Source organism: Histoplasma capsulatum, assembly GCF_000150115.1.
Source record: "Histoplasma capsulatum G186AR genomic scaffold supercont2.12, whole genome shotgun sequence".
In the NCBI taxonomy this organism is placed as follows: domain Eukaryota; kingdom Fungi; phylum Ascomycota; class Eurotiomycetes; order Onygenales; family Ajellomycetaceae; genus Histoplasma; species Histoplasma capsulatum.
This window is the reverse complement of record NW_025544812.1, coordinates 191,576-205,572: the sequence shown is the minus strand read 5'-3', so window position 1 is coordinate 205,572 and position 13,997 is coordinate 191,576. Positions and strand designations below refer to the sequence as shown.

The window sequence follows — 13,997 nt, the reverse complement described above, 5'->3', positions numbered from 1 at the left end:
TCAGAAAAGCCTTGCGCTTAGGTATTATCTATATCATCAATGAATATAATTGCTAGATATATCATCACTAGATATCATTATCAGATGCGCGGCGTTCTAACAATTTGATTGATAAAAATGGAGTTTCTGGAACCATTCCGTCATAATTCATCACGGAAAGAATTCGCCGCACGTTTTTCCCCACGTTTCGCAATTCCTGGGTTCGAAGCTGGGGGCGAAAAAATAAGATCTGTTGGTTCAAAGTTTGGCCAGAGAAGCCCTTCTCTCGCTCCATTGAAGAAGCGGGACTTCACAGAGAGAGAGAGAGAGCATCCTTTTAAGACTGTGATTGCTTTCCCCTTAAAAAAAAAAAAAAAAAAAAAAAAAAAAAAAACCAACAGCAAAGGAAACGGGTGCTGATGGCCAAAGTCGGGTCCCCGATAACCTTCTCCATACAACATCATACAAACATACTTAATGGATGTTTTCAGCTTTGTTGTTCAGCGACACGCGTTGGCAGAACTAGGTTGGAGTCTTGGCTGTACTTGGCAAGGCGGTTCAAGCACTCCACACATTACGTCATGCACTCTTGCATGGATGTTAACCATAGTAATAACTATATAATTATACACAGCTAACTAACCAATCCATGTATCCATGACGGAAAAGAAAGGCAGGGAGTAGAGCAAGGGACACTCACATCGTATTACTTCCTAGCTACATATTACTATATTAGCGTGGACAATCTGCACAAAGGATGCCAGGGGGGAAGAGCCGACCTTTTGCTCCAGGTGTTCAGATCGACGGGGGCGATGATGGGGTGAGGAAGGGGGGGTGGTTATATTGCAGCGGTGTTAAGAAGAAGGGATTCGTTTTTATAATTCCGCGTAATTGCCGTAGTTGCTGTAACTGTGTGTTCGTGGGATGGGAAAGGCGTTGTTACTTCATCGATGAGAGATATGGATGATACGGGCGCGTTTAACCGTAAAGTATAGCTACGGGTATTGATTGAGCTGCCGTTAGATGCGTTGTAAAATTTAGCTTGCTCCGGTAAAGAAATATGAATCTCGTGGGTGATTAGAGACGTATATTAATTGCAGGCTAATCAACGTAAACAAGACACTGTTGTACAGGTACAGGTACAGGTACAGAACAGGTATAATCAACTCAGAGTTAACCGCCAATTTCAAGAAAGGGAAGAAACAAGAAGAGAAGTAGAAAAAAAACGTCATCCGCCCTTCGTCAATTAACTTCCTGTGGCTTCATTCGCCATCCTTGAGGCAAAAGTAAAAGGGAGAGGGGAAACCAAAAAAAAAGGTAGCGAAGATACTCCCACGAGCAGGAACAAAAAAAGAAAAAAACCCAAAAGGGAGAAAAAAGAAAGAAAGCTAAGGGTGTCAAGGCACTAAATATCATTACTTTGAACCTTAAAAGAAAAAAAAGGAGGCGGCGTGTCATATCTCGACAAATAGATCCATTGCTTCATAATAGGAAACAATACGAAACATTAAAAGGTGATACATTATAATAACGGAGTAGCAGTAGTAGTAGAAGAAGAAAAGAAGAGCGCAAGCACCATTCGATCAAAAAGTGAACAGAATTAATAAAACTCGACCAAACGCGTTCCTTCTTCAAAACAGCAAAAAGGCCGACGCCCTGGTGTATAGGGTATGTGCTCCGTAGTGACAGTAAGAAGAATAATGATAATATATATATGAAATAGAAAAATAAGAAAAGGAAACCATAAAAAAGCATAACAAAACCGGCCGAGAAAAGCAAAGAAAAGCGTGTATGACAAGAGAATCAAATATCCGACTTTTAAAAATTGGAAATAAGAAGGGAAAGGAGAAAGAAAGGAAAATATTTGAAAAGGAAGAGAGGCATAAACAACCGAGCAAACCAGCCACCCAGGAAAAACGAATATTCGTCCGTTTTCATTTTACCAATCTTCAATTCGTGGTTTTTATTTTGGTTTTTCAAAAACTCCTTTTTCCCTTTTGTATCGTGATTCACGTTATGTGCGTCCCTGGCCTCTGGGCCTATCGGGGGTGGCCAACGCAAGTAAGCGTCCAGGCTCAATAGCAAATTGCCTCCCTGAGGAGTTCCAACTCAAACTCAGGAGCAGAGCGATATAAAAAAAAAAAATAAACAAAGGCAAAACAGATAAGAAACAAGCACGCCCGTGAACGCCAGAAGATATCTCACGAAAAACAACCGAGGTACTTGGAAAAGCACAACCAAAGCCATTTGCACCTCGAAAGGGCGAAAGAGAAGAAGGTCCCGAAATCAACCAGGAAATAAAAAGCGAAAACAAAATATGGAAATGAACCAAAAAAAAAAAAAAAAAAAAAAAAAAAAAAAAAAAGGAGAAAAGAGAAGAAACGCCACAGCAGACGTTAGGGAACAGGTGGATTGAGAGCTTCCTTAAAAGATTAACTTGACTTCGATTCCAGAGGACGTCGAAGTTGTGGACGAGTCACCATCCGTGCTAGCATCCAATGAGCAATCGCGGACCTCAGAGATCTCAGCGGCCATGTCTTGTCCTTCGGGGAGCTCATTGACGATATCATCATCTAGAATGACATGGAGCCCATTTCCACGAAGGCAGAGCGCCCGAACAACACGCGATGCATCGATCTTGCATTTTTTGGAGATGACATGAACAAGGTCCTTGGCTGTGCGTTGTGAGAGATACACGGCATGATAGTAACCATCCGGGACTTGGTTGCCACAAGGTTGTCGTATTTGTACGTAAAAGCAGGAAGCTGCCAGTAAAAATGTTAGACCAGTCATGGGCGTGGACGACAGGGTAGCTCAGCTGGGAGGAAAGATGGGAGGATACGTACTGGGCTTCTTTGGGACGACTAACGGCGGCTGGTAGGTGGCATCGACATCCATCGCTTCGATCCAGCCATCATTACCAGAGCGACCGTCAGCCGAAACCTTTTGGACCTTCACAGGGTGGCTCAAGTACCGACCATTGTTACTAATATGCTGCTGGCTATCGGAATCCTGTTGTGAAACGCTAGACCAATCCATCGAGTCGTGGCGGGAGCCGTCATAGACCTGTTGCTGATGAGGAAATCCTGTCTTGGGGTCAAAAGAGTTATGAGAAGAGCTGAGCGAATGGTTGCTAGTTGCGGGAGACAAGACATGCTGGGATGCTATTGAGGATGCGTCCGCGTTATTTCGGGACTCCCAGCCTATCGCGGGCGGGAACGTTTCGTCGCTAATTCCGAGGTGGACTGGGAATAGGTCTGGATCATCATTGGGGTCTCCCTTCAAGTTGAGAGCGCTGAAGGGGCGAGTGGATGAAAACATGTCCTTTAAAGTACAGAGCTTGATCTGGAGGTCGTCTTCCAGGCTTGATTTCCCTGACTCATTGTTTGAATCACCCGACCACCCTCTCTTATGCCTCGCAAGCTTTCCTTTGACGAAAGAGCCGCTTCTTTTTCTCCTATCGTAGCCAGACCCAAGTTCAGCCTGGCTGATCTGTTGTTTCAACTTATCGATAAGTTTTTTCACATGCGCGACATCATTTGAGAGCTTTCGCTCCGCACCATGGTCTCGAAACAGCTTAACTTTGCAGTAGCACACCTCGGGCCGGTCTTCAAGAGGTGGATCGCCATGACCCATAGATATAACCTCTGTTTTGGCGCATAGACGGACTGGAATTCCCTTGACACCCTTGGAATGGCTGAAATCAGTGGACAGGAAATTGAAACGAACTGATATCGAGCAGCATGGGTTCCCGGTTGCAGGGTTCGGGGACCAAATAACAGAGAAACCATCAAAATTAGATGTTTCCAGATGAACCTGGGAAGGCCTGATGTCTCCATCTCCGCCTTGGTTAGGGTCAACGTGTTCAACAGCCAATAACTTTCCGTCACGGTGATGAGCTTCGTTGGACCCACGGCCTTCCTTCCAGAGCTGCCAGCAACTGGCTGGCTTTGAGCGTTGTTCATCATCCTCAAAAGAAATGCGAATATAAGTGCGATATTTTAAAGGTTGCGTGCCTGACGTCATTGGCGCAGTATCCAGAACAGACATTGTGTATGCTTGGCCTTTGTTGAGATACGTAATGGGGATCTCATCGGGGTCTTTGACCATCGCTGTTGCTGCCTTGAGCGTTACATTGAATCGGAAGCTGAAAGCAGAAATGTCAGTTCGAGTCTTTCTAAAGTATAATCCTCAAATGGGAACCTATGAATAAGGAGGAACTCACTTCTCACCCCCGGGAGTCGGATGATTGTCAACAGGCGTTGACAAACCGATACCGTGAGGGATCAATCCAATGTGGTTAGTAGTATTCACCCCATTAATAGGCGAATTCTCAACATGCAGCGGGTCGTATCTTGCATCTCGATTTACGAAACCGCTCGGAGTATAGGGGGGCGGATGATGGAAAGAGTCGACGCCATTTGCTGGGTGGGGAGGAAATGAATGAAATGAATTCATGTCGATTGCAGACTGCATCGCAGCGGCATCGGTAGCTGAAGTTGCGGGAGGGATTGAAAGAGGACTAAGTAAATTCAGTGTCATCCCGGGAGTAGATAGGTCAGGTACTTGGGAATGGCAGGAAATGCCCATGCCGGTCGGTGTTGCGGTATAGTAGGTGGAGGGCTGGTTTGCAAGCGACGTGAACGCGTAAGAGTTGGGGTCCATTATGGAAGGGGTAAATCTCCAATGATCCGGCAGGCCTTTTGGTGTTTGTTCTGTGGCTTTGTTTTCTTCAGAGTCCATCGTTGGTCTATTACATTTCGTTCTCAATAATACATGTAAGCAACTCCTGAACGTTACCATCTAGGGAAAGTACGATTATGATAATTTTTTTTCTTCTCCTTTCACTGGTAGACAAACAAGAAGTAGAACTCACCTTTGTGGGGTAGCCTGTTTCATGGGCGCATCAGCTAAAATCTTGCCCAGAATGTTTTGGGCTGTTGTCGAGCCAACTCCGGGGCAAATCTCGGGAAATTTTTGTTTAAAATTAGAATAGAGCTCCTCCCCCGGTTTCTGTGAACTTTTCCTGTATACCGCAGAAGAGCTTAAGCTAAGAGGACCATTCAATTGCGCCTGGAGTATAAAACCGTGCTGTAATCGACTGGCAGTATTCTATTCCACGTACCGGTTGCGAAACATTAGGAGAGACCGATAGAAGCGAACGACCCTGGTAGTGAAAGAGAGAAAAAAAAAAAAAAGGGAAGTGAAAAGAAGAGAAAGGAAGAAAGGCGACGGGCGCAACGGCAACGCCGGTAATCAATTGCTGCGCACGGGTATCCAGGAAAAAATCCAGCACATGTGGGGGAAAGTTTATTGTAGCTCCAAAGACTCCGTTCTGGTAAGGTGAAAGCTGTGCAACTCGGATTGCAATGTGTCGACGAGATAGTGAAAGCTATACTATAGAAGGGAGATGAAGGGAAAGAGCGTACACAGAGCCAGGACGCAGCTTATCAGGAGGCCCGTTTAGAAGGGAAGAGGAAGAAGGAGGACGACAATGGGGGCAAGGGAAAGGAGTTCCAAACTTTTCTTAAATCTGAGTTCCAGCAGCGAGGAGATGCAAATATATGGCATGGGGATCAGAGGGGGCGATGTCGTCAGACGCCGGGAGCTGGGTGATACCAGAAAGGTTAACTAGGGCTGCAATCTAAAATTAGTTTTTGCTAGTGGGCAAAGTGGTGACGACTATCTGAATAATAGCCTCTGGTATCGCGCACTAGCTCAGACACAGACCGGCGAGAGTTGAGATGGGACACTCCGAGTCAAGCATCCTCTGGAACCGTGAGAAGATTCTGATTGGGCGGGCATTTTGAATTTGCGGGAGTCTTGCAGTTCTCCACGGTACAGGATCAGGGGTGGTGTGATGTGGGAGGATCGCTTTGGAGCTGTTCGCAGAGAGGTACATGATGAATACTTCGGACCCAGCCCATGCAGTCGATGTCGAGGTATCCCATGTATCATCATCATAGAAGTGGGTTAGGGATGGAGCAGGGCCAGGTTCCACGCCAGGCCGATGTAGACGCCGTCAGATGGTGGGGTGTAAAACAAGCCAGGCCGTCGCAGGAGGGCTTGGCGCAAGCCTCAAGTCGCAGCTAGTAAGGGTCGATGTCTCCAACCTGGCCCCTGGCTGAGCGCACTCGTTAGGTCATAGAGATCATGGACTTTTGGGTTATGACGGACGGAGCGCTGAAAGGGACAATACCGGGCGATAACAATGACGAAAACATTGAAACCGATACCCCGATGATTTCTTCATTGGCCTCGGAACTCACCACAACAACTTCTTAGAATGCTCTCCTCCACACACACTGCCCCCAGCACTGTCCCCATATTATCGTCCCCTTGTACTTGCCAGAGGGCCATCATAACAACGTATTGTCGCGGATTGTTAACGCGGCCCCAGCGACTTCGGCGATTAGGGCCCTCCTCTCTCCTTGGGAGCTTCGTTTCCTTCCCTACTCTGGCAAACGTTGCGCTGTCCAATCCACTCATCCTTTCCGCAGGTAACCCGTCGCCTCCTTTTTTTCCCCCAGGCTGTTGGCCATGAGAGGCTTAGAGCGTTCCGATCCACAGTTATCGATCTAATCTTCGTTCCAGTGGAGTTGGGACGGGTTGAGGTTCTCTCTCCGTCTTTCGCCATCAAGCAATTTCCGAGGTCGTGCGGGGAGCGCCACACGTTGGCCTGCGCCACATTGATACCACAGTCCCCCCCGCCACAGATATGATGTCATGTCACCACTGTTTCACGCTCGGTTATTGGCTACTAGTCATACCTTCCCCACCTCTGCAGGCGGAGCCGCGCCATCAACCGCAGACGGCAGATTATTAGAGATACGGCAAGTCGCTGTGGGTCACCGAGTATATTTTTTTTTTTTGACTCGAAATGTCCACATTTCAGAAAAATATATATATAAAATAAAAACAGTTGGAGAGTGAGTAATTCTTCAAGCCCATGTTTCGAGTTCCCGTGGATGGAGCGCTCGTTTGACTCATATAACTGCTTACTAAGTAGGTTTCTACTCTGAATAAAAATAGTCAAACGGATCAGATATAGCTTTACAGATCTGCACAGATTCTGACGGTATTTTCCCGCTCGAGTCCAGCTCCATTTCGCCTCTTCGGCCCCCTGAATATATGTCTACATCAAAATAAATATAAAGATCCAGATGGCAGAACAACACATCGAGAACATCTAGGCTTGCTCTGGAACAAGAGGAGGGGGAAAAACAAAATAACCAAGAAATCTACTCCACTCGCGATGTTTTTCTCGTCAACCAAAAAAAATAAATAAAAATATGAATGAATGAAAAACAAAAAAGAGATCAATCAGAATTCAAAGTGAAATCGCCCTATTAGCGCGAGGTATGTGGCTGTCCACTTTTTCCTCCTCCTTCACACTGATAACCAGTACCTACTATGATAGGCTGGTTAACTGACCCTTCTAAACAATGAATTGAGGCTTGAGGCACAGGCACAGGCACAAGCAAGAGAAGGCATGATGTGTGCAGAGCAGGTCCATGAGCGTCTTGAGCGGCGCTAGTATCGAATAGCGCGACTCGACCTTCCTCTTTTTTCCCCCGTTCATCCCAGCGGTTCTGGCCCCAGAGTGCGCAAGGCGGCCAATGCTCAACCCATACACAAAACGCAAAGTACCGTAAAGTACTCTCTGTACATGACCATGTGCATGTACAGTACATGTATGCGATATTTTCGCAGATTCTCTGGCATATAACAACTGTATTACTCTATGTACTCCGTACGGTAACGAACATAGATGGGATAACAGGGAAGGCTGGGGGAGGGGGAGGAAATCAAAAGGAGGGTTGAGTACACGGGCCTTCTCCTGCCACCCTTTTTGATCTCCATGCCAGTTTACACTGACTCTACAGTGTGTACCGTACAATACCTGCGGTATTCTCCGCAGGATCTGCGACTTCTGGATCGCTGGCCCATCTCCCGGTGTCTCTCTAATGTAGATTCTAGATCGGTAGGAAGAAGAACCAGCACCAGGGAGTCCAGGGCAAGGCAGGGGGCTGGTCCCTGGGCACCGGGCACTGGGCATTGCCAACTCTGCCTAGATCATCACAACAAAAAAAAGAAAAGAAAAAATGCTGCTGCAAAGGAAAAACAAATAAATACAGTGCTTTCATCTTCATGGAAAAAATGTGCGACGTTACCCAGGTGTGCAGCGCGAACCGCAAGGCCTGAAGTATCCAATATCAATTAAGCTCAAGACACCCACTTCAGCCGCTGTTTCGGTGATACTGCTTGAAATGGGAGCAGGAGAAGCATGCCCACCTTTCGACCAATAACAATTTTCTAGGCGAAATAGCGGAATAATTTCCGGGGCATACAACAGCAGCGCAAGTACAGAGTACCCGCCCTTACATCTCCTCTATGATATGTGTCGATGTTGGTTGTGAGCATGCATATTGAACCTCATAGTTAAGACTTTGTGACCAGGGTAGCCCGTCCACCGAGCGAGGGAAGAAGGAATCTTCTGAAACGTAGCATTGACTGCCTACACTGCCAACATAGATGCTTAACGAGGCAAGTCAAGGAAGGGGTGCTAAGATGCGCGATCAAGTAGCTCATCACATCTGCATCCACCGGGCCAAAAGTAAACACTGCCTGCCGTTCAATTGCAAGCCTGCGGGGCCTGGTCCAACAGCTCAAACGAAATCACATGTAGGTGGGCCGCCACAGGTCATTGCAAGGATGATATGGAAGGAATCTGCGGGTATATTAGCCCAATGGTTCAATGCTGTCCCAATATAATAATCACCATTGCGTCGCCCTTTCTTGTGTGTCATTAATCAACAACTGACAGAAAAGTTTCCACTGCAAGTTGCCGCGTGTGTTATTCACATGCCTGCGCTGCCGTTCCTCCCTGGCCAGCCGACAATATTGAGTTCCCCACCCCATATATCACTTGCAGCAAAAGACAAAAAAAAAAAAATATCACAAAATAATAATAGTGATAATAATCATAATAATAATCATAATAATAATAGTAATAGTAATAGTAATAATGGATGCGACCCACATCGCAGCCAGCCAGCGGAATATAAAAATCCAATCACAGCGAACAGAAGTGCTGAGTCCGTCAATTGTCGCACCCTCTGGCAGTCAGCTCTCGGCTTCTCGGGGAGGGCCTGGGCAATTAGTGCGTCGTTTCGGGGGGCACGCCTCTCCTCCTCCTCCTAAGTCCTGAGTCCACAGAAACTAAATCTACCAGGGCTATCTTGAGTCCACACGCCGGGCTCCTCAGAGCCTATGACATCAACCATCCGCTTATCCTGGGAGGAGCTGGCCATCTTGGGGGAAAAAGGCGGGGTGGGTGAGGCTCTGGCGCGGCGCCCATTATTTTGGCGACCTCCAAACCTTCATTCCAAGTCGTCGCCTTACCTCGAGTCTTTCTGAGGCGGCATCATGGGTAGCTGTTTGCGAATCGCTTCCCCCTCTCTCCTCCCATTTCCCCCCCGCACCCCCGTGTTGGATTTCAAATTGAGGGGCGGCATTTCGTCATCAATGGAGGCTTTTCTTGGCCGAGACCTGACATAGCATCACATTGGCAGATCAGATTGCGATATTCCACCCGCTGGGCTGCTCATACATATACATACATATATCGAGCAACACGCCTAGAAGGAAAGAAAACAAATCATAGATGTTTCTGCATGACAGTAGGCCTGGCGCCCCCTTTGTGGGGCAATCTGTGAGCAATAACTCATTAGTTCGTCGAGTCAAAGTTGGCGCAAAAGACAGCACTGAAAACAAACACACACACGCACACACAAAAAGGGTAATATCATACTATGTTCGCAGGCAATAAAATAAATATATAAAAAAGCAAATATGGAGCAGCAGGGGTCCACTATCAGGAAGGCGAACCCTGTTGGCTCGCTCTAGGACTTCAAACACTCCTCCACCAGCCAAGCAGAAAACAAAGCAAATAAGGATCAAAAACCATTACCTAAACGCTCTTGCGCAGCGTTCTCCACCAACTAATGCGGAGGCTGGGTGTCCCACCACTGCGCCTGCCAGGTCCGCTCTGCAAAACTGCCAGCCATTTCCGCAGCGCACGCAGATGATGTTTCTTCTCGTACGGGAGAATATCGAGGGCGGATGGAAGTCCCGATAGCCCCATCCTACTAGTATGTACGGAATAGTATGTGCGCAACAGGAAAAGCCGGATAGCGGCAAGGATCCTTCTTACAGAACTCAGACCCCTTTTGGCAATACCGAATTGCTCTTTTGGGCTTTGTTGGTGGTTCATATTCTGTTTAAGTGATTATTGATTAACAGATTGATTACCAATGGTGTTGGTTGTATTCTTTGGTATCACAGCCAATCAGCACAGCACCATACTATCCTTGAATAATAAGGTTGCTCCCGAACTTATTACTTTTAATCAGCACAGAGTAGCTCAATAAAGTTGACAACCTAGAGCGTTCAGGGTCCACAAGTGCTTCGAGATAACTAGATGGTATTGTACTGTACTTTCCTCCCTAACACTAAGAGTGAAGCTGAATCTCGCAATTGCCTCCTGGGGTTTCCGAGCATACTTCGAAGTGGAAAACTGTCATGCGGAATCGGCGGAGAACTCGATAGAGACATCTCGGGATATTCCCAAAAAATTCCGAAGACGACCAAAAAGCAAGACGCTCGCTCTGGCCCTACCCGTTGTTCCCCATGGCTTAGTCCGGCTCTGTGTTTCCAATTCCAGCAATCATTGCCGCCGATCGACAGCGACAAACCCTGAAACCCGGTACGCTGCAGACTGGATAGACTGGATAGCCCGGGGCGTTCATGCACGACGAGGGATGCGCATGTTGTAGCAAAATTGAAGGGCAAGGACGATGCAAGGGCGTAGCAGAGATGTCGAGATTTTTCAGAGATACGATGCCCAAGTGCATCTTAAAAAGGGGGTAGCAGGTAATCCCTAATTGGGAAGTTTTTTGGCCCATCGACCGAAGATGCACGGAGCTTTGCGATTCTATCAGACTGAGTTTTGAAGCTGATCGCGATGCGGATCTTGCATACCCGCGATGTTTGCTTTTTGCTCATATTTGCTTTTTTTTCATGCCTTCCTTGTCCATCATCTGGGGGGTGACTGATCAATTATTACCAAAAAACCGGCCGGATCAGTCGGAAGCCAGAATGGATGAGCAACCCAAAGACAGCTTCGCTTTCTTTGCGCAAAAGTTGATATAATGGAACATACGGACATCTAAGTCCGCGATGCTCAACTGATCAAGATGACCCTGCGTCTGAATTTCGCTGCGAAAACATGGTTTGACCATCGTACCCAACGGGGAGCTGTGGAAGAAAAAATAAAAATAAAAATAAAAATAAAAAGTTATGGCCAAACTACCTCTGTGGCCTAACTTCTCAGCGATGAAGAACAGCGTAAAAAGAAATCATTGTCAAAGACGATGGAGTTTCTTTTTCTATACGTTATGTTATTGCTTTATTGCCCCCGACCAGGGGCAACCCAAAGCCAAGGCCAGCTAGCTCCTGGTTGAATGCCTTTCCGAAATCAATATATGATATACTCCCTTTTAGAAGTCAGGTTACCGTCCTGCCTCCTTTTTTTTTTTGCCCGTGAACCCATGAGATGGGAGATGTATTGGTACATCGCGGTTCCCTTCCGCAGGACAGCTAGCTACTTCGTATACGCAAATGACAATTTGTCGAAGAGGGAGGCCATTGACAGGCAATGAATGTTGGAAGTCTTCCATCATATCGGAAACCAATCGCCATGGCAAAACCAAGGACAGGAAGCAGGCGCGTGGGCGAACAAGGGTCCTTCGCCTCTTCCTCAACGGCCACCCAGCAAACGCCGATCAGAAGGCCCAAAACGAAAAAAGCGGATAGCGAGGATACCACATAAAGAAGGCCTGAATAATAATTATCTCGCAGCTCATTGATCAATATCGATCGATGATCAGGAGTGGAAGGCCTCGCCGCTTCAGGGCTGGGAGAGCGGGGAAGCTGTGGCGTGGCCGCCCCTCACTCGGCTTCGTCTTTCGTCGGTGTTCGATGCTCTGATTGACCAAGGCCGACGATAGAGGCTGCCTTAGGTACTTAGTGCACAGCGCCGTCAACTTAAACTCTGCAAAGGACAGCCAAGACCTGCATTCCGAGGAACGTGTTTGGCTAGGAGGTGATCATGTTAATCTGAGGGTTCGTGGTTGCTCTGATTTCGCTCTCGAGTCAAGAATAATGTGCGACGCCCAGTTCGTCGTTCGCATTTCGCGTTTTTCTTTTTCTGTATATATAGTAAAGCATTCTCTGCAGAAACCCAGAGGATGATCTGATCGGACCAGTGGCTGAGGAATGAGTGATTGACCAACGCTAAGAAGTAAAGGAGCAGCGTGCAGCTACTTTGGGAGTACATCTGGGCTTTGCATGGGGCCGGGCGGAAGTACCTGGCATGTACTCTGTGCTGCATCTCGTTCTGTCCATTTCTTGGATGTGTTGCGCCCAAGCTTCATCGTCTGCTCGCTCCTGGTTGTCGTTCGAGCAGAATGAGGGAGAGGGATAGCTGACGAGCTGGCTAGCGATCGCAAATTTTGGCGCTCAGCAGGCCAGCCCCTGCAAACTATGCCAGAAGACTAAAATATTAGAAGCTACTGAATATAATATAGTAATAAAGGACAAAGAAAATGCCCTTATCATTCGTCCTCCAATCCGAGAAACGAGCATTCTCGCCAAAGAGGACGCTGCCCGCAAAAATAACGACGACAATAACGACAATGCATTATTCTGCATCCCAAGTCGCCACCTCCTCATTTCCCAAATGCATCGCAGAACCCATACTCGGAAAAAAAAAGAGACAAAGCTAGCAAAGCTAACCTTTTACAGTACTTTATGCAGCATCATAAAACCAGGGCGTAGCTTGATGGAAGCCCCTTTGCGATCGCTCACACTCACCCACACTGTCCGCATTGCCCGCACTGCCCATTCTCCTCACTCACACTGGGGTTTCCCCTCTGCCGAGTCCACAGCCGACAGGCGTTTCGGATACGGGTGGTGTCTTCAGCTGGAATGTCTTCGCCCTCTCGGCCCAGCGTGCCGATCACTTCTGGACTGACAAGGGCGATCCGACCAGCTCGAGGCCTCAAGCAAGTCCTCAAAGGCCACCACCACCACCACCCATCCAGCCTGGCTGGGCCCGCCACCACCTCCCTAGGCTCCAGGCTCCGGGCTGCGGGCTTCACTTTTCCCCCTCCCTTCTGTCTGTCCTTCTCATTCAACCCCGCAATGGAACCAGGGGAGACCCCAAGGGACAAAAAGACGATCGATGAAATAAATCAGAAACATCAACAAATCTAGACCCAGCCACATGCAGAGAGGAGGACATGATGAAGTAGAAGAAGCAGCAGAAGAAAAGGAGAGAGAAGAAGAAGTTGTGCCACACACTGTTTTGTGTTTGCCCTCGGACTTGGTTATGAATCATGAACCATGAATCTTTTCCTCCGTCTCTGTTCTGATTATTATCATCTCTTCATCGCATTTCTTCATTATAAAACCAGGGCGAGCATGGGGAGACGAGGAAGCGTCGCGGAATGTCTCGCTCTCGGTCGAAGTGGCGAAAAGATAGGGGTTCAATCGCAACAAGATGAGATGTTGCTGGGTGCGAAATCATGCTCCTGATCAGCGGCCAGGAGTTGCGATTTACCTGTCCTTCTGGTCTGCTTCTTGTTGGTCTCCCTTTTCTCGAGGACTGCGCAGCTGGTAGAGGGGAAGGAACCGTTGTGTATAGAGTACTATATGAATACATATATGGCTAACGGGAACATTCATTCATTCATTCATTAATCCCAAGGCATGGCCTACTCGAACATATCGACCCTTACCTGCCATGTATCTCACTCCTTCATATTCCGCACGGAGGGGCAATGAATGTACAGTACAATACTTCGAACCCAGAGCGGGAATAGCATGTGCGAATGATAGCCACCAGTCAGTCACCTTCCACCTAAAGGAAATTTGACCATACAATAGGGCTGTCA

General features: G+C 47.5%; 4 protein-coding genes across 4 annotated transcripts; all 4 read right to left on the bottom strand.

Moving 5' to 3' along the window:
* Positions 1-2,403: 2,403 nt before the first annotated feature.
* On the bottom strand, positions 2,404-5,118 carry HCBG_07395 (uncharacterized protein; the record flags this gene model as incomplete). The annotated part of the gene is made up of 4 exons (XM_045434444.1): positions 2,404-2,744; positions 2,826-4,156; positions 4,205-4,729; positions 5,105-5,118. The coding sequence occupies 4 exons, from the start codon at positions 5,116-5,118 to the stop codon at positions 2,404-2,406; spliced, it is 2,211 nt and encodes a 736-aa protein (XP_045284651.1).
* A 388-nt stretch (positions 5,119-5,506) lies between these two features.
* On the bottom strand, positions 5,507-9,407 carry HCBG_07394 (uncharacterized protein; the record flags this gene model as incomplete). Its single annotated transcript, XM_045434443.1, has 8 exons — positions 5,507-5,616; positions 6,249-6,510; positions 6,750-6,820; positions 7,037-7,114; positions 7,747-8,050; positions 8,219-8,274; positions 9,212-9,360; positions 9,385-9,407. The coding sequence occupies 8 exons, from the start codon at positions 9,405-9,407 to the stop codon at positions 5,507-5,509; spliced, it is 1,053 nt and encodes a 350-aa protein (XP_045284650.1).
* A 545-nt stretch (positions 9,408-9,952) lies between these two features.
* On the bottom strand, positions 9,953-10,255 carry HCBG_07393 (uncharacterized protein; the record flags this gene model as incomplete). The annotated part of the gene is made up of 1 exon (XM_045434442.1): positions 9,953-10,255. The coding sequence occupies one exon, from the start codon at positions 10,253-10,255 to the stop codon at positions 9,953-9,955; it is 303 nt and encodes a 100-aa protein (XP_045284649.1).
* Positions 10,256-10,458: 203 nt separating this feature from the next.
* Positions 10,459-11,282, bottom strand: HCBG_07392 (uncharacterized protein; the record flags this gene model as incomplete). Its single annotated transcript, XM_045434441.1, has 2 exons — positions 10,459-10,895; positions 11,204-11,282. 2 exons carry the CDS (start codon positions 11,280-11,282, stop codon positions 10,459-10,461), a joined length of 516 nt encoding a protein of 171 aa, XP_045284648.1.
* Between the last annotated feature and the right edge of the window lie 2,715 nt (positions 11,283-13,997).